The sequence below is a fragment of the Malus sylvestris genome, chromosome 16 (assembly GCF_916048215.2).
Source record: "Malus sylvestris chromosome 16, drMalSylv7.2, whole genome shotgun sequence".
Classification (NCBI taxonomy): Eukaryota; Viridiplantae; Streptophyta; class Magnoliopsida; order Rosales; family Rosaceae; genus Malus; species Malus sylvestris.
This window is the reverse complement of record NC_062275.1, coordinates 28,258,069-28,284,780: the sequence shown is the minus strand read 5'-3', so window position 1 is coordinate 28,284,780 and position 26,712 is coordinate 28,258,069. Positions and strand designations below refer to the sequence as shown.

Genomic DNA, 26,712 nt, shown 5'->3' with positions numbered 1-26,712 from the left:
AGCACGGCTGGGATTTCTTTGGACCTTTTTCCCGAGCCCTACTCGGGCTCTGTCTCTCAGCCCGTGTAACAAAAGAAAAAAAAACAACTTTTTTGCTGGGCTCGCTTGCAGCGGCCCAGCCCGCAAAGAAAACAAACTTTTTTTGTTTATTTCCTGGGCTCGCCTGCAGCGGCCCAGACCGAAAAAAAAAGAATTTTTTTTGTTTCTTTGAGCCAACCTGAAGTGGCCCGCCCGCGAAAAAAATAAAAAAAATAAAAATAAAAAAAAAAAGAGAAAATTTTTTAGGGCTGCACACAGCAGCCCATTCCCTTCTCACCCCGTGGGCCTGCAGCCTACACCCGGGGGTACTCGGCCTATATTTTTAGGCCCCGAGATGTTTTTTTTAAATAATATGGGTTTTTATATTTTCACCCACACTTTAATTTGGCCCCGAAGACCAAAAATAAGTTAATTCACTTATCATTATACAATATTTTTGCATATATTCTTTGCATATATTTTTGTGTTTGCCTGCAGGAATATATGAACCTGAAGTTCATAATTACTTTGAAACCCGAAGTTTCTTATAAACATGCCTTGTTTGAAAACCCGAAGTTTTCACTTAAACATATCACCCATGAAACCCGAAGTTTTTCATGCAAAATTAAACCAAGACATGTCTATTAGAACCTGTATGTTCTACTCCTATGTGAATGGATTGATTTTTCTCCATTACACTAACCACATCTTGTTCATCCATTTTGTGATAGGAACATGTCGAATTTGAACAAACTCGACTTCACCGCTTTGGAGGTTTCTGGAAGGAACTACCTCAAGTGGGTTCAAGATGTGAAGCTCCACCTCACTGCAAAGAACTTGCGTCCTGCTATTGAAGAAGCAACGGATGCACCTGTTGGCGAAGCTGAAAAAGCCACTGCTATGATCTTCATTCGAAGACATATCCATGACGCTCTGCAAACTGAGTACCTTGCTGAGGAGGATCCACGTGCATTATGGGTCGCTTTGGCTGATCGTTTCGATCACCAAAAGGACATATTCTTGCCTGAAGCAAGACACGACTAGCAGCACTTGCGCTTCCAAGACTTTAAGTCTGTGAATGAATATAATTCTGAAGTTTGTCGAATCCGATCACTTCTCAAGTTTTGTAATGAAACTTTGACTGAAGAGGATCTCCTGGAGAAGACCTACTCGACCTTCTCTGCTTCTAATATTGTCCTGCAGCAACAATATAGAGCTCAGAAGTTCACTAAGTTCTCGGATTTGATCTCTGTTTTACTTCTTGCTGAAAAGCAGAACCAGCTATTGATGAAAAATCATCAAGCTCGACCTACTGGGGCTACTGCTGTGCCTGAAGCACATTATAGCACTAATCAGCACCCAAAACGCCAAAAGAGGCGTGGTAAGGGCGGCCAGAAGCCATCCCACCAAGGTCAACAGAGCCAAGGCCCATCCAAGGGAGGAAACAAAGCCCAGAAGCACCCAAACCTTGCTCCCAAGGCCCCGAACTTCAAGAATAAGGGCAAAGCACCTGCCACAATAAATGATGATATGTGCTATCGTTGTGGTTCCAAGGACCATTGGTCCCGTATTTGCCGTGCTCCTAAGAAGGTTGTGGATGCATATCATTCTCGTCGTACGAAGTTTGAATCAAACTTCCTGCAAGTGGACGAACCAGAGACTACAAAGATGGAGGTTTCTGACTTTCAGGAGGATACCATTCCTATGGAAGATTAGAATCTTAGACATAGACTTATTTTTCAGTTGAAATAAGACAATTGGGGCCGAATTCCACCTAGTGGCCGAACCCCACCTTGTTTTTTGGTTGATTTTGAACAATTTTCCTTTATGTTTTGGATTATTAGTTGGCGATTTATTTTGGATATTAAGTTTTTAATCCTTGAATAAATGAAATTATTTTGAATTGATACTTGTTTTTATAAACTTTTATGCATGTGACCGATTCAAATTAATTTTTCATTCTAGGTTTGACTAGTGGGAAAGTTAGTTGTCTGGCAGATAGTGCAACCACGCATACTGTTTTGCGTGAACGCATCTATTTCACTAACTTCGTACCTAAGAATGCACCTCTGACAACCCTCTCAGGCCCATCCAACCTGATCGAAGGATACGGTAAGGCACGTATAATGTTGTCCAATGGTACAATCTTGACCATTGCTGAGGCACTCTATTCTCCACGTTCCGGAAGAACGTTACTAAGTTTCAAGGACATTAGAGATAACAATTACCACGCTGAAACCCACGTAGAAAACGGAGTTGAATTTCTGTGCGTAACTTCCTACGAATATGGCCAGAAGCGTATTCTAGAGAAGATGGAGCATAGCCCGAGTGGTCTGTATACTACGACCATACGCCCCATAGAATGCCACTATTTGGCCGGCCCTACCACAGGGACCGCGCACGAAATTACACTTTGGCATGATCGTTTGGGACATCCTGGACGAATAGCGATGCGCCGTATCCTCAAAACTTCACACGGGCATCCACTAACCCGAAGCTTAGGTTCGATCCATGAAATTTCATGTCAAACATGTTCTATGGGAAAGCTTATTACTAAGCCTTCTTATGAGAAGATTCGTTCGAATCCTCCAATTTTTCTACAACGGATTCAGGGGGACATTTGTGGACCGATTCAACCTCCATGCGGACCATTTAGATATTTTATGGTTTTGGTTGACGCTTCTATACGTTGGTCACACGTGTGCTTGTTGTCCACAAGGAACGCTGCATTCTCCAAACTGTTGGCTCAGGTTATCAAGCTCAGGGCTCACCACCCTGATTATCCGATCAAATCTATTCGATTGGATAATGCTGGAGAATTCACATCTAAAACTTTTGATGACTATTGCATGTCGGTTGGGGTTGAAGTTGAACATCCTGTACCCCATGTTCACACCCAGAACGACCTGGCAGAGGCTTTCATTAAGCGTTTACAAATGATTGCTCGATCGTTGGTCATACGTACCAAGCTCCCGATCGCTGCTTGGGGCCATGCAATATTGCACGCAGCAAAGTTGGTCCGCCTGAGGCCTGTTGCGACACAACCATTTAGTGCCCTTCAGTTGGTCACCGGATGCGAACCCGACATATCGCATCTGCGCATTTTTGGTTGTGCGGTCTATGTGCCGATCTCACCGCCCTTACGTACAAAAATGGGGCCTCAGCGAAGGATGGGAATCTATGTCGGATATGATTCTCATTCAATTATTCGTTACTTAGAACCTTTGACAGGCGATCTGTTTACCGCTCGTTTCGCGGATTGTCACTTCTATGAGACAGTCTTCCCGTCGTTAGGGGGAGATAAGAACGTCAACGTTCCTAATGAACGACGCGAATTATCGTGGACGACTCCCACTTTGTCTCATTTAGATCCCTGCACCGCTCAGTCTGAAGCTGAAGTGCAGCGCATATTAGATCTCCAGAGCATAGCTCAGAGCATGCCAGATGCTTTCACCGATCTAGCGCGCGTGACAAGATCACATATTCCAGTTGCGAATACGCCTGCAAAAATAGATGTACCAAATGTACGACGGACTACCCTCCTGGAAGCCCGGGACGCCAATTCTGGTGATCCACGTACATTAGAGGCTAGCCAATCATCTGCCCCTACACAAAAGCGTGGCAGGCCCCTTGGTTCAAAGGATTCACACCCCTGGAAGAGGAAAACCACGACACAAGGTCCTGAAGAGCCTACCGTGAATCCGACTATCGCTTACTCATTTTACCCAACTCATGAGGAAATTCTAGATTATGGAAGCGTCCTTGAAGAGACGAATCCTCCTCCCGAGAATCGTGAGATTTCGGTCTATTATGCTAGCTTATATGATGTGTGGCGTAGAAATGAGATGATTGTCGACGATGCATTAGCATTTGCAGTAGCTACTGAGATCATGTTGAGCGATGACATTGAACCACGTTCCGTTGATGAATGTCGACGTAGAGTTGATTGGTCAAACTAGAAACAAGCAATCCAAGTCGAACTTGATTCACTTGCGAAACGTAAGGTGTTTGGACCTGTAGTTCCTACTCCTCCACATGTGAAGCCCGTTGGCTACAAGTGGGTTTTCGTTCGGAAGCGTAATGAGAAGAACGAAATTGTGCGTTACAAAGCTCATCTTGTAGCACAAGGTTTCTCACAACGCCCCGGGATTGACTATGACGAAACTTACTCACCCGTTATGGATGTGATTACTTTTCGATACCTTATCAGTTTGGTAGTTTCTGAGGATATGCAGCTGATGGACGTAGTAACCGCGTATCTCTATGGGGATCTTGATACGGAAATTTATATGAAAGTTCCCGAAGGACTTACATTGACTGGTTCAAATATTTCCAAACCCCGGAACACGCTCTCAATTCGGCTGAGGCGTTCACTATACGGTTTGAAACAATCCGGAAGAATGTGGTATAACCGTTTGAGTGAGTATTTGACTAGTCAGGGATATGTGAATAACGAACTATGCCCTTGTGTGTTCATTAAGAAGTCACATTCCGGATTTGCGATTGTTGCAGTATATGTCGATGACATGAATCTCATCGGAACTCCTGAAGAGCTCGCGAGAACTGCTTCGCACTTGAAGTCAGAATTTGAGATGAAAGATCTAGGTAAGACTCGATACTGTCTCGGTCTCGAGATAGAGCATTGTTCGGATGGAATCTTAGTACATCAATCGAACTACACCCAGAAGGTGTGCGCCGTTTTAATGAGGATAAAGCGAAGTCTTCGAGTACTCCTATGGTCGTTCGTACGCTAGATGCAAAACGAGATCCCTTCCGTCCGAAGGAGGATGATGAAGAGATTTTGGAGCCTGAAGTTCCTTATCTAAGTGCGATAGGCGCTTTATTGTACTTAGCTCAATGCACTAGACCCGACATCTCCTTCGCTGTTAATCTTTTGGCAAGATACAGCAATGCACCAACACGCAGACACTGGACTGGCGTGAAAGACATCTTCCGTTACCTTAAGGGTACTACGGATTTGGGCTTATTCTATCCCTACGAATCCTCGAGTGATGCCGCACCCTATGCTCATCGGGTTGATTCTCGCCTTGTTGGTTATGCCGACGCTGGATACTTATCTGATCCGCACAAGGCGCGTTCTCAAACGGGTTATGTCTTTACCGTTGGAGGCACCGCAATATCTTGGAGGTCAACTAAACAGACCTTAGTTGCCACTTCGTCTAACCATGCTGAAATTCTCGCCTTACATGAAGCAACTCGGGAATGCTTTTGGTTAAGAGCAGTAGTGGGCCATATTCGAAACTCCTGTGATCTTCATCCCGCCGTTAATGCCCCGACGACGATTTTTGAAGACAACGCAGCTTGCATCGAACAGCTCAAGAAGGGTTACATCAAAGGAGACAACACCAAACATATTGCGCCGAAGTTCTTCTTTACACATCAACAACAAGAGCATCAGAAGATTGAAGTCACGCAAATCCGATCACAAGACAATCTGGCCGACCTCTTCACCAAATCACTACCGAATGCGACGTTTCAGAAGCTTGTTCATGGAATTGGTATGCGTAAACTTTCTGAGTTGTAACTTTGCTATTTCTCTTTGGAATTATGTCAAACTCAGGGGGAGTATCTTCTGGATACTTGCTTGATCTTAATGTACTCCTTTTCCCTACGATTAGGAGCATTTTTCCCACTGGGTTTTTGCTACCTAACTAGGTTTTAACGAGGCACCCACCTTGGGCTGGTCATATCCCTGATGACGTCCTGTAGACGTTTTTTTTTACTTTGCATTTCTCACGCATTTTTCCTTAGACTATGGATTTTGTCCCTACTCGGGTTTTTGCCATAGCCTTAGGGTTTTTTAGTGAGACTTACTACTTATGCAAGTTCCTACCTTATTGAGAATAAGCGTTGTTCCTTGGAATCAGTGCCAACGAGTCGACTTCCTCAACTTCTGCATGATGCTGAATCTACCTTGAGTATTTACCCACTCAAGGGGGGAGTGTTGTAAACATTCCTAGTTTAAGTATGATTGTGTAAATCCTAGATAAGCATTGATTCTAGTTATCCTTTCCTATTACAACTTGTATTACTTGGAGGAGAAGAAATATCTTCTCTACCTTTACTACTATAAATAAAGGCACAATGTAGGAAGGATAACAACACACACATTCCCCTACAATTCTACAAACACACATCTCTCTTCTCTCTTTCTCTGCCGTCGACCCTAGTCTCTCTGTCAGATAAAATAGACCACAACAGTTTTAAGAGTTAAACCAAACAAGTTTTCAAATTTTTAGATTCAAAAATAGTTTTTAAGTTCAATGCAAACACGTTTTTGAAATCTAAGAAAAACTGTTTCTAAGAGATGTTCTTAAAAGTTAGTTTTAAGAACAATTTAAGTTTTTAAGTAGAATACCAAACAGAGTCTAAATTTTGTAAGGGAAAAATTTTAGGTTTTAGCCTTGGAGATGATTAAATAAAACAGAAGAAACGGAAGAATAATTTTCTATCTGGCTCATGCCGCCCAAACTCTTCCCTCTCTCCTCTCTTCTCTCTTGCTACCGTCACGGACGTACGGTCGACTTCTGCTTGAATTTGCACGTCAAGTAAGCGTTTACTTTTTAACTACTATTTCGTTTCTTTAAATTCCTCCAACTTTACTGCTTCTTTTTTGTTTCTTGAAATTTCACTTTCGTTGTTTGCATTCTGAACTTCATTTCTGTGGCTTCTGTCAATTTCTTTTTGGTTGCTCGGAATCTTTAACAACACCTGAAAACTTTCAGTCCTCATAAAATTTTATTCAATTTCAACCCCCTTTCTGTGAAATTCTTGAATTTGTTTTATTTTCTGACAATTTCCCAGCAACCAAACAGACAAAACGCTGTGTAGGGTTTACGTTTTGATTTTAGATACACACAATTTGATATATTAAACTTGTAGCTCTGTTGGGTTTGTGTTATTTACTGTTTTTTATTGGCGGGTTTCTCTTTTGTAGCTTTTATTTACCACAATTTATGTAAATTAAGTGAAAAATGTGCTTTGCTTCCAGTTTTGATTAAAACTAATCTGTCTTTTATTAAGATATTAAATTTAAAGGAACAAGGTGCGTGCATTTGATCATGGGTTTTTTGACGCATGTGTAAACAAGTGAAACTTAATTGTGTATGCCTTCTCTTGTTCCTTTTTATGCATATGAGTGTTTGATCGTGAGATTTTTTATGATCGAGAGCGATAAATAGTTTTTTATGCTTTATTTATTAATTGCAGCCGTCGTCATCTTTTGATTCCATGGCGTTGGATAAAGACTGCTCAATTGTCCTTGAGCTATCTGAAAGTGACCCTCTTTTTGATACAAAGAAGGTGAGGAAGCAACAAATATTTTCGATTTATAGGAATCATACCAAGTCGTAATGATCCTTAGTAATAGAAATGTTAGAATGAATGATATGCAGTGGAGAAACTGTCAAATGACCCTTTTCGTCAATGAGAATTTGGTACTCTTAGTCTTAAATGTAGGACGTATTTGTGAACCGTTGGAGGCACACTGTTAAATAAAGTAAGAAATGCCAAACTAATCACTGTATATTCTTCTATTTCAGATTCTGGTTCAATTAGGCAGTTTATCTAAAATAAGAATAAAACTATGGAATCAACAACCATCAGCACAGCTGTTTTACTATTTGTAAACTTTTCGTATATGTTGCTATTCTCTTTCTTGTAGATGGTATTGTACTTACATATTAGTTAGCATCTGATGATTTGTATATGCTTTCGAATTAGCCGAGTTGTTTCTACCATCATTCTTATACATTTGTTTTTTCTCATTTTCTGGCAGAAATTGCTACAAGATAAGGGATTTAATACAAGGCAACAAATCAATGTTAAAAGGTCTTCAGATCCTAATTGGCTCAGTACCTCCGTGGAAGTAATGCTTCAGATAGCAACAATCATAAAATCAACTGAGGTAATCTGTCACTAAGCTCTTTAAATTAAATGGTCGTCAAATTAAAGGATGCCCAAAGACGATTATGGGAATGTATTGTAGAACTAGAAGCAAAATTCTTTTTACTTTGGGAAATATGAGGCATAGAAATTTGGTCCATTTTCATGCCTGAGGAATCCATCTCAAGATCCTTCAACTCATAATTCCGATACCTCCTTGGACTGTTTATGCACATAAGGGGAGACAGGTGGCTTTTGAAATTAGAACTGCCAGATAATATTTTATGATTAGTAGACTAATGATGAAATAATGGGCTTTAATGAGGTGCAGGCAGAGCTTTATTTTGGGCAAGATCAACCAATGGAATCATATGGTCCCAGGAATGAACTTGAGGCTCTCAATTCAATCCTTCAACTTGTTGAAGCCTCATTCTCTGGTGTTTGTCAAATGCAAAAGAATGTCCTACAAGAACTACACAATGTTATTGTTGATATGATTTGTCAGTCTTCTGACAAGCACCGTCCAAAGACTACAATTGTAGAAGGCTACAACTCTGCTAAAGAAAAGCAATTGTTACAATGGGGTGAAAACAATGGTGTCAAAACAAGGTTGCAGATAGCTTGTAAGTCTCAACTTTTCACTGCTATGATTGCTGCTGTTGTAACTTTTTATTCTTTCACTCTTTTGAGGGGATTTTCCTGCACAAGAGAAGAGAACTAGTCTTGAAAATATGATGTCTTTTGTGCCTCCCTCGTCATAATAGATGTTGAAGGGGCTGGCAGAGGAGCCATAGCTAAGGAGGATCTGAAAGTCGGTGATACTGCTCTGGAGATCCCAACATCTTTAATAATCTCCGAGGAGCTTGTGCAAGCTGATATGGTATGTTTTAAATCTTGAGAAACCTTTTTAATAATTTGACTTGTCTATAATTATTACTTTTGTGTTTAGTTAAGAGGCTTTTAGAAGTGTATTAGAGTTGGGGGTAATAGAAAAACTAAAGTGAACCTACCTTATCTCAGTCGTGATCCAGCTTTACACGTTATGTAAGCATAAATAAGCTACTCTCTATAGTGGCTTATATGAATCCTATCCCCTTTATACAACATGTTTGTTTTTAGATTTCTATCTAGACTAGTCTGGTGATGCTCTCTCTCTCGCTTGTAATCTTGATATATAAGCATCTTTTACTGATGCAACTGTACTATTTCCCTTGTTCTTTCTGAGGCGGTATACTGATGCTCAGAGCTAGAGGGGGATTATTAATTGCATACTTTATGAACAAGAAAAGGGGTCCAATATATTACCTTTTTCTTTTAACTGCAGTATCATGCATTAGAGAAGTTTGAAGGCATTACCCCTGAGACGATGTTGTTGTTGTGGAGCATGAAGGAGAGGCACAATTGTAATTCAAAATACAAGATGTACTTTGACACACTTCCTGAAGAATTTCATACTGGTACTTTGACTACTTGTGACATTGTTTTCCTATTATATCTATTTTGTAACTTTCTCAACTACAAAGTTCCGCTTATATGAAATTCTATTTTGGCTTTTATCACTAATTTTTTTTTTAAATTTAACATTATTTTTGGTGGATAGTGAGGTCAAACGTGGAACTTATCCACTATGCTTTCAAGCAAGTTGTTTATGTGTAAGATCCTCAGTGTTAGTATTTCTGGTAAATGATAAATTCAGATAACATACATGTAACTTAAAAAAGATAACTACCTACTAGCCAAGAAGCTGTGTTCCATTACTTGCCATTCTACGGGATTGAAAAAATTATTATTAATACCTTTTAACTTAATTCTAGCTAGAAATAATTGTGAAATTTTTTATTTTTATAATGAATGGAAGTTGAATAATTAATGTTTTTTTACCTTATTTCAATATAAAACTAATTTTTTTGGTTAAAATTTCATACAAAACTATGATTTTCTGTATGGTCACTTTTTCATGTTTTATTGTTCATTTGGGAATGATACTATCTAGAAATGCTGGAAGAATTAGGCAAATGTGTTTGTTTATCAAGCATGAGACCAAACCATTGGGAAAGTTTGTGGTGCTATCTGATATGTCTGTTTTTTTTTTCTTTTTTTGTTTCTGCTAATTGTAATGCGAAGACACAGGTTTTGTCCTGTGGTTTCTGCTAGTTGTAAAGGATAGTAAAATCTTTACCGTCTACAATTTAGTCAGAATAAGCCTCAGGGGACAATCATGCCCTTTGCAATGGACTTATTGCTACATAGATTTGTACATGAGGAAAAAAGAAGCCATAAAAATGATGTTTAATAAAACTCCGAATTTCTGGTCATCACATAGTTGCATCTTGAAAACTATCAACTAAGATGGACATGCTATAAGGTGCAGACTGCGGAGGGAAGACTCTTGGTTGCAGTTTCATGGAAGTTTGAAGAATCAAGGGGGTGTTCCGCAAAAACATATCCTTGTCTATTGGAGGGGGACCATTAATTTGTAAAGATAAAGAATTAGATGAAGTTATTTGGTATTAGATCATAAATTAAGTATGCATATTTGGTGTATTGGAGGGGGACCATTAATTTGTTAAGTCTGATATGATTACAATGATTTGTTTGTTTTAATTTATCTTTTAATTTATTTCTAAATCATGCTGCAGGGTTGAGTTTTGGAGTCAAGGCGATGATGGCTTTGGGTGGAACCATGCTGTTGGATGAGATAACAAAAGCAAAAGAGGTTATTAGACTTTTTAGTATATTGTTATTAGAATATCGTGTTTGACATTTATGATCTCTTTCGTTCAGTTATAGATAAAAAAAATTGTCAATATTGTTACATGATTCATGCGTACAAGAATGGGTGTCCAGGTTGACAATGGTATTAGAGCAACTCCACCAGTGGTTGAAAGGCAAGGGCAAGGGCAAGTATTTTGTCCTTTAAACACAAAACCACCTCCAGCGGGCCAAAATTCAGAGGGAAATTGGTGGCCCACGCAAAGCCCGCCCATCTGCCCTTGCAACTGAAGGACGGCCTTGTGCCAGCAGCCAAGGGGGCAAGCTGACCTTAGCATGACATTGAGTTGGTGGAAATGGATGCGATAAGACCACGGGTGCGCGTTCTCTGGCTCAAGCAGGTGCTTGATCTTGCCATTGTAGACGTCCACCGCTAGGACCTTGTGCAGCATCTCTGACATCAGCTTCTCGCAGAGGTTGAACCCAATGAACCCTCTGGCTCCGATCATGCATATAGTCGGGTTGCCGTGTAGAAGAAGAAGAGAGAGAGTTTGGGTGGTGGGAGGAGAGAGAGAGTGGATGGTGGGAGGGAAATTGGTGGTGGGAGCCTGGGAGGTGAGGAAATTGGGTGGGTTCGGTGAAGAAGAAGAAGATTGGGTGGGTTCGGTGAAGAAGAAGAAGATTGGGCTTCGTGAGTTTCTAGGGGTTGGAGAAGAAGGAGAAGAAAACACTTAAAATAAATATAAAAAAACTTTTTAAAAAAATTATTTTTCTGAATAGTAATCACCCTCGCCCTTGCCCTTGCCCTTCCCAAACTGGTGGAGTTGCACAAAGGCAACTACTGTTCAAAGTGAATAGTAAGGGCAATTCAAGTGCCTTGCCCTCCTAAAATGGGTAGACTGGCTCTTATGGGAGCTCCATTCAGCCCTGTCCAAGAAAAATCACCTAATTTAATATACAATTTCAATAGTCACTATTTGAAATCTACTTGGGTTCCTACACTGTGCAGTGATCACTCCTAATCTACTCTTCTTTCAGATTATTGTCTGTTTACTTGGGGAATTTTGAAGTTCACATTCTTGTCTGGCTGGAAATCTCCTTATTTGTTGTCTTACCGACATAAAGTAGGACTAGTTTTGTTTGTATTTTCTTGAGTTATTCCGCATGTTGCCTTTTCCAGTTCTCTGCAAGATACAATGCTTCCCGATAACAAATCTGCAGTGAGGAAAAGGTCTGAAACGACCTGATTGCTCTTACCCTGACTTTACCACAAGTAAATGGGGCCTCTGATGGTCAGGGCTGAAGTATTTGTTCTAGTTAGAGGTGCAGAACATGGAGATGGCCAAATCATGTGTAGGGAGAAACCTTGGGAGGGTTCTTTAAAGACAGGAAGCGTTGCTTTATTGAGCACCCAGTCAATACCTTTCCAGCTGCTATTGAAATATTTGATCTCTCATTTTTGTATACTGAAGAATGTAATGCTATCTGTATCCCTTTTGTTCTTTTATTTTTCCTTCTCTATGTTTCTGATAGGGTTTCGTGATAGATAACTTTCTCTTACCATATTGACTTTATTTAAAGGAAAAGCCTGCGACTATTTAAAACATATGCATCTGAATCTTTTTTTTTTTTTTTTTTTTTTAACACAGCATTTGCATGCTGAATATGATAAGCTCTTCCCTGCACTGTGCAATGAGCATCCTGATATCTTTGCACCGGAGCTTTACAAATGGGAGCAATTCTTGTGGGCATGTGAACTGTGGTACTCAAATAGCATGAAAATCAAGTTTCCTGATGGAAAGCTAAGAACATGCTTGATTCCAATTGCTGGCTTTCTGAACCATTCAGTATGTTACCCTTTCCTTTTATGCCCACCTTTTATGTCTTGATTTTTTATATAAACTAAAAGGCTAAAATGTAGTTCATTCACCGCTGGGAAACCTAAATCTTTAGGTATATGAAGTCGGAAACTGAATACATGTTGGTTGATATCCTTGGCAAGAATTGCTACCGGCCACTGATCACAACCATCTGGCTGATATACTTTTGTGAATTGGTTGCCACATTCCTAGACAGATTGTTTATTTATTAAAAACTTAAACGTCTCCAGGAATTAATGACCTTGTGTTATCTACTTTAGTGATAATCATATTTGGTTTTAATTGAAAGGTGTTCGTAATGAATGCCATTTAACAAATATTTTGAGTTGGTTTTATCATCATGGTATTCCAAGGTCATGCTTTTGTTTTATTCCTTATCGCAGCTATACCCACATATAGTGAACTATGGCAGAATAGATGCTGCAGCAAATACCTTGAAATTCTGTCTATCAAGATCATGCAGTGCAGGACAAGAATGCTGTCTTAGTTATGGAGATTTCTCCAGTTCTCATCTAGTTACCTTCTACGGCTTTATACCACAAGGAGAGAACCCATACGATGTCATTCTACTAGGTAAGTTTTATTATTCTATAATGTTCCAGTCGTTAGTACTTTATATAATTTATCTTCGAAAGGCCATTGCATTATTGTTGAATAATGTCTGAGTACTGGCGCTCTTAGATTTATTTAGTACTTGTTCTCATGCAGATTTTGGTTCTGCCCAAGATGAATTTACTGATGGCAGCTCCATATCCAACTGGTCCACTCACATGGTGCGGGGTACTTGGTTCTCAGAGAATCGCGATATTTTCTACTACAGCCTGCCCTCCCCATTGTTGGACTTCCTAAGGAGTGCTCATAGTCCCATGCTGCATACTAAGGCCCTTGTAATTTTCTATGCTATTATTCATCTTGCAATGATTGGCATGATCTTCATTTTTTTCAGTAGGAAATGGCTTTGTTATTATTGTGTATGATCTTCGTCCTTCATCTTTTCATTTGGGATTGCATTTTCTTTTTTATCTGAGCAGGTTTAGTTTAAAATTACTTTCATGCTTGGCATTTATGTTGATTCAGTGTTCTCATATATGAACTTCTGACATTTTTTTTGTTATTTTACAGCTGCCGGAAAATTTGAAGATTGAAATTGAAATTCTTGAAAATCTGCTCTCTATCTGTAATGATATGATGGATGAACTTGGTGATCCCGACCTTGATGACAGGTGAACAAGTCTCCTACCATTTATTAACATAATCTTGTGTGACTGAAGCAACTGAAATTTCGTTTGCTGAGACAAGGATGCATCTTGTATTTTCCTTTTTTGTGGCAGAAAAAGCACTAATTGGGATGTAAAGCTGGCAGTGGAGTTCAAGGATATACAGAGAGGTATCGTCTCTTCAGTTTTAACTTCGTGTCACTGTGGCCTCAAACGGGTGAAACACGAATTATCTGAAATGGACGACTGACGGAATTGTCTGAAATTGGTGAAAGACGAGAGAGGGTCGAACCAAATGTAAGCTTCAAAAGAAGAAAAGCATTTTAGTAAGTTGACTTGAAACGAAAGTCCGTCTCCCCTCCCTCAACCAGTCACCTTAGAAGAGTGATTGGGATAATCTTCATTGATCTAATTGTTTTACATATCTTTCGATTCTGTAATCTAATAACATTTTTTTTTTTGTTTTGTTAAAACGACAGATTTTATTAGATTAGATGTTAAATTAAGAGTCAATGAGGTTCGAACCCACACCGAGATACAAGGGCACAACTCTTTTTCACCGCTGTGGTAAAGTGCCACATGCAATCTAATAACATTTGACCATGGTGCTATATTTATAAATAATTGGTGATGCAGGTCATGCTAATAATCTACTGAAATAATATAATTTAAAAAAAAAAACGAAGAAGGAAAATTGCTCAAGAAAAATTCATGTGACTATATTAAGGGAGAAAGGGAAATTCGAGACTCTAGGTGCTCTAATAATGCAAGCAAAATGCATGTGGCTAAGTTGATAACACCACTTTCGCTCAACGTTCTATACTAAGATGGAAATTCGAGACTTTAGGTGCAAATATAAATGTTTTTAACTATTCAAGCTACAAGTTTTTTTGTTGGAAAACATCATTAACTAATGAAATGAAACAAGGTTAGTAACCATAATTGATTTGCTATATTATTATCAAGCCATATTTTATAATGATATAACTAAAGAAATGTTAAGGAAATTCTCTTAAAGTGAGACTCTATGGACTTTGTACCACCTCACAGTTTAATGTTAATTTATGTGCTAACATTATAAAATATTATGTAAAAAACATGAGACGACAGAGAGTCTATGGAGAGTTCTACTTTTAAAAGTCTTTTTAGCATTTCTCAAATTATAGACATATACATGAAGGATAAAGAAGACAAAAGAAAGAAATGTAGTCATATTAATTAAGTATTTGGAAGTCATATTATTAATGTAATTGTAATGTCTACACATGTGACTATGTGAGTGAGTGAGTGAATGGAAACGGTAGTTAAAGTGGTGGTTAAGGTGGTTGTGACTTAATTCTGACGTTGAGATGTTTTAACTTTTATGTTTTCCTTCCCAATGCAAAATTCATTGGCCGATTGCACCGTATATCAATTTGATCAAAACAAAAATTATCCTCCATCATCACCCCCTTAACCACAAGATCATGTCTTAGAAAGCAATTAAGGATTGTTTGAATTATGTGTATCAATGCTAAAAATTATCAAGCCTATATGGTGCGCAGACCAAGTAATTAAGAGTTAACTGCGTCCTTTTGGTGAATGCTGGCGTGCCAACTCGCGACCGAGCTTGGTTGGCGAGTAAGATAAATATGGTGATGGTGTTGAATGTGTTGTTGACTTATGTGCTTGAGCGATCACAATTGAGGAAGGAACATGTCTCAGCCTTGAGTTCTAGAACATGAAGACAAGGTTGCTAGTTCACTCCAAAATTCATATGAGGTTCAGCTTTCAATGTACCGAACGCTAAGGTTACCTGGTGACACCTTACTTCACCGAGAGGCTGATGAAACAACCTCTTTCAACGAGAGAATTAAGGACTCCTCGTTGACATAGACTTGACAGGTAATTAGCTAAACTTGAAGTAGTGTTGTTAATCCAAACTGAAGATACTTCTCGACCGCCTGATTTTACAGCTTCAGTGTTGTTAATCAAAACTGAAAATATTATTGATTGACAACACAATACTATTACTTCAAACTAAAGATGTGTTGACGGTGGGGTTAGAGTAATTAGTAATTTCTCAGATTGTGAGAAAGATTTGCGTAGAGTGAGATTTTTGTCCATAACATTTGTGTGTTGAGTTGATCTTCTTGTTGCAGAACCACTTCTATTAATAAAGGTGAATTTAGTGATGACCAATCATGACGAAGTAGAATCTTAACAAAACTATACACTTCTTCGGCGCTTATCTAGATCTTTATGGTATTATCCTTTCACCAATCTACACATCGTCTCAGCCACTTTGACTTGAACTAGAATTCTAAATCTAGTCCTCTTATGTGTTTGATTCACTACTTATCTAATCAGTCACAATTCTTGATTGTTGGAATAATTTGAATCTTATCAAAACCTATTATGATCCTTATCAATTTCAAGTCAATTAGGACTCAGCCGAATCCTTCCACAATCCGATCCTAAAGAATCCTACTTCTATTAGGACTCAGTCGAGTTCTTCCATGGGCTGAACATCATTTGGCCTAAGAAATAACTATTAGGCCGAGAATTTCGATCTTTCAACCTAAGTCATCTCTCTTTGGCCCGAACCTAATATTTTAGGCTCAAACTGTGTGATTAATCTTACTATGATCAGTATACAAGGACAAACACATTTAAGGGTTGTATCCATCCATCACAATGAAATATTGGATAGAGTGCAAGTGCTTTTTTTATATCGCTTGCATAGAAATTACGTAAGTTAAATATTCGGATAGGTCCTTCCATACAACCAAGATTCAGTTCAAGTAGCATCACAAATGTATAGTTTAAACCTAAGAGTAAAAAGACACAAAAATCCTCAAATACTATTTCCGATAGGGGTGGGTTTGGTTTGAATCGGTTTGCTTTTTTGCCAAAACCGAAACCAAACTGAATTTTTGAGTTGGTTGTTCAACTTTTTTTTCTGTTTTTTTTGGTACAGTTTCGGTTTTTTTATTTTTTATCTTTTGTCCGTTCATGTAGAAATCATACACAAAACAAACTGCAAGTCAAAACCTGTATAAAACCAAATTAAAGTCAAACCTCCAATGGCATGCAACACAAAGTAAATATAATCAAAACAAGTTGGAAGAAATTTCAACCTGAATCAAGTTAATGACAAACAAAATAGCAAAAACGCAACAAACAAATATGAGAAATATGGAAAACCCCAAAATATGAACAATATGCAAAACCCCAACAAAATAATTATAAGAAAAACCGATTTTAATTCAGGAAAACCACATTATAAATGACACACCCTAACCTAAATCGAGGCATGCTGGCCATCACGTGAGGGTGACGTAGCCATGTGAGTAGTGCAGAAGAATAAGATATAAGGAAATGCGAATAAATAAAAACCAAACCAACTAGAGCACTAGCTAAGATAAGATAAGTGTGACTACACATAACTAGAGCGTAGGTAGCCTAAGTGCAGTCTAGCAGGACGAATACTAATTATACAATACCAAAGATGGTCCTACATTTGTGATGATTTGTCAGAACCACAATCAATTCCTCGTGAGCCACCAACGAGTACTCCTACCTAAAACCTGGAGGGGCGCAAAACAGAAAGTGTGAGTGGGCAAAAACAAAGTTTTTCAAAACCATTTCACTTATCAAAAGTAGTAACCCTTCGTCGTAAAACCTGTATAATTCCAGAAAATAGCATATATATTTATATCTCAAAACCAAATTCGAAATAACAATTCCACAAATATACCGTGTCAAATCTCAACAAGAAATAAGTAAGCCAGGTGAAATAAACTAATATGAAATGGTAAGCCAGCCGGAGTCACCTAACATGACCTGTACGGTTGGATTTATAACTCATAAACTAGTTCTCTGCACACAAGTCAGAACCACCTAAAGTGGTCTATACGACAAGCTGCGTGTAAATAAATACGCTCAAGTGCTATGGTCACGTGAAGGTTTTGCGAAGTATCGCAAGTTACCTACGAGTCGGAACCACCTAAAGTGGTATGTATGACAGGCTGGCACCTGCCTTGGATCCAAGGTGAGTGTGTGGTGCGGGAGGTGAACGATCACGTGAAGGCTAGGCCCTGTCCTCCGGCGGAGCACTAACATCAGGGTGCAGGATAATAAGCTAGAAATATATCTCAGCACTAATGTACTCACTACCATCACTACCATCAATATACTCACCTGAAGCTTACTTGAGCGTCCATAGCGTCTAGTAACAATACATATGTAACCATAATAATGCACAATTAAACATTGAAAGCATTTGACATGGTATTTTAAAGTATCAAACCATTTAATTAATTTTTCTGGGAAAAATACCATATATATATATATATATATATATATATATACACACACACATACCAAAAGGCCACTCACTGATATGTGGAAGGGTCGTAACCCCCGAGCCTTGCTTGACTGCGCTCGTCCTCAGGATAGGTCTCATCTATATGCGAAACAACTATTTAAACATTATTTTTAAGCCCATAAACAAAACTAGCTAATAGCTTCTCATACATTGCTCAATTGGGGTATTTGAATATACCATTGTGGCCTACTCAACCCTACGAACATCCCCATATTTTTAGAAAAATTTTCCGACATCCCACGCGCCCTCACACGTTGGCCAAGGCACGGCCAGACGCGCCACCCACGTACAGGCACGTGCCTGGCACACTGATGGATTCCCTAATGGCATTAGGGAATATTCTGTTAAATAAAAGCATATGCCGTTATTTTTACCTGACGCCGTTAGTCGCAGTTAAGAATATTCCGTCAAAGTTGACGGAATATTCATCTTCTTCTCCGGTGAGTCACCGGAAACTGGGAAAAACTTCAAACCATCATTTCTCACTCATTTTAACACCAAAATCCATGAAATTTATATCAAAATGAAGCTTAGGACTAGAGGAACACTTCCTTACCACTTTGGGGACCTAAAACCAACGGAATCTTGTCGGGAAAACTTCGCTACTCCGGCCACCTCTGCAACTCCACGAACTTGGACTTCCCGACTTCCAAAACCTTTCAAAATCTTTCCCTAAGCTTCGTGAAGAAGTTCTGAGGCTCCCTAACACCTCCAAACTCGACAAAACCTCCTCGATCACGATGGATGAACAGTGCACCTCATCGGGGTTTTCGGGTTCTCGAGTAATTGAAGTCTTCACGTCCAACTAACTATATGGATGAGCTCCTAGGCTCACAAGGAACACAAAGACAACCTTCTTGACGTCGATCCGTGCACAAAGGGTAAGTTTGAGAGTTGTCCCTACAGTTGTACGGAATATGGATGAAACCCGAGAGAGAAGAGAGAGAGTCAACGGGAGTGTGAAGGTGTGTGTGGGGTCCAGCTTTGGGCTACCAACAAAAACAAATAAAACTAAAATCTAATTGGGTCCGATTACTTAGGAAAAAAATGGATTAGTCCAAATCCATAGCCCATTTACACATACACAACTCAACGCTCAAGGGCAAAATCATCATTTCCACGCTATCGAGGACAAACTAATATATACATTTGGGACCAGCTGTCACAATAAATCACATTCGTTTTGATTTGAAAATTACCCGTGAGAGATTAGAAAATCTAGATTAGAATCTTCCAATTTGGAGGGGGTTCCGATTCGAAAGGGCGAGGAAAAATCATGGTTTGGAAGAAGTAATCCGTGAGGAGGACAAGAGAAGACTGGAGAGAGAGTGATTTGGAGGAAGAGAGAAAGAAAGGAGAGAGAGACTGAGAAAGCAAAGAGGAAGAAAGTAGAGGAGGGGAGAGAGAGAGTTTGAGAAAACCAAGAGGTGAAATGGGAGTGACAACTTGAGTTTATAAACTTTAGAAATTTTATAAAGCATTAAAGATTAGAATACATATAAATAACTTACTCGTACAATTATAGCAACACAAAACTTGCAATCAAGTTGGCTTGAAGCAACTATTTTCAATTGGAAGGAAGGGGTTCGAATCCACATGCGGTTTTGAGTATTTATATATATGATTTTTATATATCGGTTCAGGTTTGGTTTCCTTGGTTCGATTGGTTTATTTTTCATTTCAGATTCTTCTTCCTCATCTGTCTCCAACCGCCGACACCTCCTTTGAATCCGCTAATACCACCAACCAATACAAAATCCACAGGCATGAAAAATATAGGGCAATTTGGTCAAAAGAAAAAAAAATATAGAACAATTGGCTAAAATGATTTAAAACTCAATATTTTGATTGTCAAACAAATTAGACGTTTTTATACTACAACGATAGATTTGCACCTCTTGGTGTGCGAATAAGTTAGTATCGAACCCTTCTATAGAATCATAAAAACAGTAAATTTCCCAAAAATAAACACTCTTAGGCGGCTCCTAAGCGTACATGGCAAAGGTTTAGCGGTCTACATCTTTTTTATGGTCTGTTGCATCAAAGTGCTACTTTATATTATCAGTTAAGGTGGTCATTTTCATACACTATCTTATACCTCTGACACACCTTTTTAATTGTTAATAGTTTTCAACATTGTGTATGGTAAAATGGATGTAGGAAATCACGGACTGGGATCACCTCCGGATCCAACTGATCAGAGGATCCCAGCCTTCCAATTTCATCTTTTCCTTGTTTAACATTTAAATTTATTCCTGGCAACATGATAAAAAATGGAAGGATTAGATTTTTTGATCAGTTGGTTCCGCAGGCTAAGATCTAAAGGTGATCCTAGTTCGGAAATCACTACCCTTAGTTTAATGTTTCCTTTGGTCGAATATTAATATGGATAATGCTTTTGTTATCATAACGAATATTTTCCTTCCAAATATCATAATGGAGCCTTTCAATGATTTTGATAACAAATGATATCCTCATGATGAACAGTTTATTTGTTTTATACATATGAATGACTAAAAGATTTTCAAGTTGAATTATATTTTGCATATATGACTTTTAGATGATGATAAAGAAAATACACGATTTCACTTATGGTATTTGGATGGTAAAGATTTGTTATCTATAATTGAATGATAAAGTAGGTTTCCTTGAAAAAAACACAAGCATTACCTTATTCATATTTGTCATCTCCTAAAAAAGAACAAAATAAATAAAAAAATAAAAAAGTAAAGAAACAATACCCACTGAGATACAGAAGAAAGAATGTAGTGAGAAAAAAAAGAAATAAATAGATCCCTTATACTTCTCCCATCACTGTCCTCTCTCTCTCTCTCAATCTGTTTGGCTTTGTCTCTTCGTTCTTATTTTCTCTTCCTTCTTTGCTTTCTCCTCAGCAAAGAAGAGAAGAGAGGACAGGAGACGACCAAACAACAAAAACCCACCTGCCGCCGCCTGAGCAACATAAATACCCGCTTATGTGAAAAATTTTGAAGCTTTTTTTTTTTTTTTCGCTTGGTTTAACTTTTAAGGCTTGGAAGGCAATTAGGTGTCCTTGTTTATCAATTTTGTTGGTGAAGAATTTGATGTTGGTGAAGAACCAAGATGATGGTGGCAAGCAGTTTTGATCTTTGGAAAAAAGACGTCTTCTTTCCAGCAGCTGAGGAGGTCCAAGAATCAGCTGACATGTATGTTCATGTTTTCCTTTTCTTTTCTTTTTTTCTTCTATTTTTTTTTTTACTTTATTGATAATTTGTTATCATGCCGGTTGAGCTGCTTTGATTGGTTTCTGTGTTTATTTAGACTATGTTATTGGAATTTGGATATGGGTTTATTGAATTATGTTTTTGTGGAATTTTTTTGATGTGAAATATGCATCAGTTGTTTTCTGTTGTATGTTTGATAGTGCTTAGATTTTGTAGTTTGTTGGAGAATTTTCAATTGGGTTGTTATGCTGGTTTTTGAGTATTGTCATTGGGATTCTAGGTTGTGTGTTTCTCTCCCTTTTTCCCACTTTTTTTAAGTTTTGATGATGTGCCTGATGTATATTTTGGGTTGAATTTGAACATCTATATAGGTTTATGATAAGTAATCTCTCATGGTGGTTTGGAAATGATAATTTTTTTTACGGATATAGCTTCTGTGTGCTGTAATCGTGTCCGTTAGCATGATTTTACCCTTCATTTGGATGATAAGAAAAAGTATGCTCAACTGTACTGGGAATGGGGAAAGAGAAATTGTTTTGTATTCTAATCATTAAGTAAATGCTCTCATGATGTTGGATGACTTTGTGAGTCAGTCATGTTTGGTAATTGCACTGTGGAGATAATGGTAGACGGTAGACGGCCCTATATCCCAGGGATAGGTGAACTATAATCAAAAGGTCACTTTCTTCCCGGCCTAAAGAAAAATGCCATTTTCTTCCAGTTTAGAATTTGAATTGTTATTCTACCAATTGTCAACTCCTTATGTTGAGTAATCAGTGATTACAGGGATTTAGTGGTATTATGCTGCTATTCCCTCTAAGTTTTTGCAAAGATTGAAGGGAGCTGATTCTCGTTTTCGAATACTTGGAAACTATCACCATCTAGATATTTGTTTGTTTGTTTTTTTTTTTTGAGTACATCGATATTTTTACACTAAGGGAAGGGGGAGTTCGGCTAAGCCATACAATGGGCAGCCTACTTTGGTATCAAATTTGTCATCCACGAGATTCAAACCTAAGACCTCTCACTTCAAAGTGAAGAGGAATACCACCAGACCGTTATACAGAGTGGCATATTTGTTTCTTTTTAGAAAGCTCAATAAAATTGGTACTCAGAATAATTTATTCTCTACCTCTCCCTTTTATTTTCTGTTTATTTTCTTTTCCAGAATGGAATCTACATACAGGGCATGGGTTTGACAGAGGAGTGAAAGGCTAGCACCAGAACATTTGGATGAACTCTGTAGGGAGCTGCAAACCGCTTTAGGTACTGCCAAATGGCAGGTACGTCTCTTGTCCCACTTTAGCTATCTCCCTTTCTTCCTCTCTTATTTATTCACTGTACACAAATCTTATCAGAATTTATGAGTGTATCAATACTATCCTGGTGTTTGTTAATAAAGTTGAGCAAGGAAGAATCCAATTTAGAAAAAATTTCCATCGATTCCAAAAGAAAGTAAAAAAACTCATCTCAGCTTTAACGTCAATCTCTGTTAGCATTTCAATCTTGATTTGGATTGTTAGATATTAATACCAATTGAAATCAGAGAAATTTAAATTTTTGATTTTTTTTATTTTTATGTAAATGGTTAGCCCTATTGCACTTTTTCTAACTGTATCTGTCATGTTGAATGGTCAATGTGTTTTAGTTGGAAGAGTTTGAGAAGGCTGTCAGGTTGAGCTATGGACAATGTGGTGATGATCATACAGCAGCTAGACATGGACAATTTCTTGCTGCTATTGAAAACCAAATTTCTCGTGTTGAAACAACACTAAGGGAATCATTTAGTATGGAAGGAAAGAAACCCCTTCAATGGGTACACATGGATGAAGAAGAACAAGATGATTTTGCTGCATTTCTCTTTGGGACATCCCAAAGTAAGCAAACTGCCAAAAATGAACGTGTAGAACTCAGGCATTGGGTGAAAAGCTCCGAGGAAAGTGACATTACAAGAAAAGACAGGAACCTTAAATATGGTGCTGCCTGCAATGGAGACATTTCTGATGAAATAAAGGGTGTTAAAGATGTTATTACTATTTCCAAGGATCCAAATTTTGTCATGGAATTGAAAGGAAAAGAAATCGCAGAAATGAAGGATGATAAAATTTATACAAGGAAGACATGCAGTTCACCAAATTACAGGGAGCTGAGGATCGTAATAGCAGATGAAGTTGAACAGAGAAAAAATCTAATTCCAGGGTATGAGGATACACCCAAAGAAGAAGGATTCAAACTTGTCTTCGGGAAGCAAAGGTTGCATCAGGCAACTAAAGCAATTAAGTTGTTCAACCAGGTCAGATTATTACGTACTTGAAAGGCAGAGTTGATTATAACAATTGATTATAAGGCAATAAATATTTCACATGCAAGGAGAAGGAAAAGAACAAGCTTGGTTTTAGTTCTATTCATCCTCTCTCCTTTGCTTTCTTTCAGCTGATAGATTTTTGCATTTGTTTATTATTATTTTGATTTTTTGAAAAATGAACTTAAAGATTGTCTTCTGCAGATGTACAGTCGAGTTGGTGCATCTCAGAAGCAATTGCAAAGCCCACGGAAGCAATGGCAAGCACCTCCACGCCTGAACAATTGTTGTTCAGTTCAAGTTACCCTTGGTTTAATGCTCACTGTTTTTCTACTTGGTAAGCTTTTGATTTGCTTGAACGTATTTCAAACATCAAGAAGTCAATATGCTGTATGCTAAACTTAAAATGGTCTTCAGTACTTTCCAAACCATTTTAATCAATTGCTTCACAATGTAGTCTCTCAGGCTGTATTTAAATGAAATAGTTTAAGATATTAGCTATAAACTGAGTCAACTGCTGTAAACATTTGAGGAAGCCATATCAGACTTAGGAGATAATATTCATGTTTCAAACTTGTGAGATTTCATTCCATAAAGTGTGCAGTCCTCCTAAGTGTCAAACAGATCAGAGTTTTGTAATGAAGACTTGATTGCGGGAGAACTGTTTGGGGATTATTGTAATTTGTATCTGCTGGCAATTTTTAGTCGGAAAGTCTTTTAACAGCAGCTAGAATATTGTTTCTGGCCTAGCTTATATCGACATATAATAAGATTTTATGACATCTAGCGCCTACGTACTTTTGCAATTAACAACGCATGCTAAGATCATGCCTGCTTCACTTGCATTCTTGCATCTGTTATTGCAGTTAATCATAGAGGATATGGGCTTGCAATTATTTAAATATTAATTTCTGGAAGTGCTAATACTTGTAGATGTATAAAACTGTGCTTATGAAGAGTTCTCTTTTTGCAGTACCGTTTGTATTTTATTCAAGTTAAGAAAAAGTGGTAAATACATTGCACCTGATCAGGATGAAGACCGAAAGGTAGTTTTATTGCTTTGACACTAATATTTATCTTATAAATTTTGGAGATTCGTTGGATTTGCTTCACGATTATTAGTTTGATAGTTAGTTAGAACTTTGAAATCATTCTGATTGTTGTCTATTCAGTGATGGTCAAGTTGGTCTTTGGATTTGATCATCGTTGGCCCAAAGAGGATGAAGGAGATTTCAGCCACCCTCCTTTGGCCTCTTCTATGTAAAACATTCACATCCCTCATCCCAAACATGGACAAGAACAAGTGGGGTCGGCTGTATGAATTCTAGAATGCCACTGCACGGTTTTGAGTGGGGTCGGCTGTATGAATTCTAGAACGCCACTGCGCGGTTTTGCGCGATGTCTTCCATAATTCCATTAGCTCCAAATACTCCATATCTTTTCTTAAAGTCTCTTTCTAAGCATTCCTAGGTCTTCCTCTACGCCTTTTACACTCAGTGTCCATCTCGTAACCAGAGCATTTGAAGTCTGCTGTTCACATGTCCAAACTACTTTAATCGATTTTTTCTCATCTTATCTTCAATTGCAGCCACTTTTAATTTACCTCGGATTTCCTCGTTCTTAATCCTGTCTTCTCGTGTGCCCTCATATCTTTTCAAGCATTCTCATCTTCGTTACACTCATTTTTTGCACGTGTTGATTTTTACCACCCAACATTTCATGCCATAAAGCATTTTTGGCCTTATTGCCGTTCCATAAAATTTTCCCAGAGCTTTAGTAGGAATGACTATTGCACAACACGCCCTATGCACGCTTCCACGTCATCCATCCAGCTTGTATTCTATGGTTGATATCTCCATCTAATTCTCCGTTCTTTTGCAAGGTAGATCCAACATAGCGAAAACGTTCACTCTTTGGTACTTCATTCTATCCAGTCCTCACTCCTTTCTCATTTGGACCTCCATTCGCACTAAACTTGGCCACCATATACTCTGTCTTTAACACATTTAGGCGAAGACCTTTAGATTCCAACACTTTCCACACATGTTATTGGTAAATAAAAATCGTAGCTCAAGCCTTTTATTTTGTTGGAATGACTTCACTTGGGTCAACTACTAAACATTTCCATGGTTTTTTGTCTGTAGGTATTGAAGCTGTTTCTAAGGTGATGAGCCGGAAAAGGGAATGCTTGTGACTAGCATCGCGTCGATGGCTTTTAGGGCTTTGGACGAATAGCCAAGCTACCCTTTTTTTGGAGCATTAAACGTGTATGTGCATTCAGATAGCTTTTAAAACATAAGAAAAATATTTGGAAATGTAGACATTCTACGGCCCCCATTAAGTTTGAAACTTGAATTATGATGGCAATCGTGATACGGTTAGGTATCAATTCTTTTTGTGAGGATCTGAGGATCAATTCTTTTTAGCCATTTGTCGTACATCATGCGGTCAGCTTTCATTGGGTACTGTTTGTGTTTAATTTTAAATAAAAATTCAATATAATTTCTAGTTGCAGGATGACTGATGAACGGATATGATGAATTGATTCATAGGATACTCACAAAGAGGATCCGAATAGGATACTCACCTGAAGTTGTACATCCCCATTTGCTTTTACTGTAAAGTGCTTTTTAGGGGTGATTGATTCACACGAAACGAATGATGAAAGGATTCATTCATTTCTATACCAACATTTTGGTGAGAGAGTGGGATGATGGTGAGATGTTGTGGGAATTACCTTACAATTCAGCTCCCACATGGGATGAGAATCACGGTATTCTGGGATTGATATGGGACTCGTATAAATTTTATCTTGGGGAAGAGCTATATGGACTGAAAAAGATGTTTCTATAGCAATTTTCCTAGCCAACTAGTTATCCTAGTGACTTCTCTTACCAATGTTCGATGAGGTCTCTAGATCCAATTATGCACTTCATTGACGAAAAAAAAGCTTTCCTAGCTCGTATCTTTAGCAAGGTTATAAAAGATGCTAGGCGTTAGTCGAGCAACGGGTTGGGGCCTAGTGCCTAGGTGACTAGGCGGCTAGGCGGGGTCTAGGTGGACGCCTAGGTGGACTAGGTGGATTTAAGTAAATCCATTATATTTC

The 26,712-nt window shown here is 38.3% G+C and overlaps 1 protein-coding gene and 1 pseudogene across 2 annotated transcripts; both read left to right on the top strand.

Annotated features, from left to right (window-relative positions):
• Nucleotides 1-6,429: 6,429 nt before the first annotated feature.
• Nucleotides 6,430-14,260, top strand: LOC126608436 (uncharacterized). Of its 2 annotated transcripts, none has more exons than XM_050276310.1 (12): nucleotides 6,430-6,587; nucleotides 7,249-7,341; nucleotides 7,817-7,945; nucleotides 8,255-8,546; nucleotides 8,688-8,803; nucleotides 9,248-9,380; nucleotides 10,563-10,639; nucleotides 12,285-12,482; nucleotides 12,899-13,088; nucleotides 13,224-13,402; nucleotides 13,638-13,738; nucleotides 13,847-14,260. In XM_050276310.1, the coding sequence occupies exons 2-12, from the start codon at nucleotides 7,270-7,272 to the stop codon at nucleotides 13,980-13,982; spliced, it is 1,623 nt and encodes a 540-aa protein (XP_050132267.1). In that variant the 5' UTR covers nucleotides 6,430-6,587; nucleotides 7,249-7,269; the 3' UTR covers nucleotides 13,983-14,260. The 2 variants fall into 2 exon arrangements, with proteins under 2 accessions (XP_050132267.1, XP_050132266.1); XM_050276309.1 differs by lacking the exon at nucleotides 6,430-6,587 and adding an exon at nucleotides 6,652-7,143.
• Nucleotides 14,261-20,891: 6,631 nt separating this feature from the next.
• On the top strand, nucleotides 20,892-26,031 carry LOC126608437 (uncharacterized; annotated as a pseudogene).
• Nucleotides 26,032-26,712: the final 681 nt, after the last annotated feature.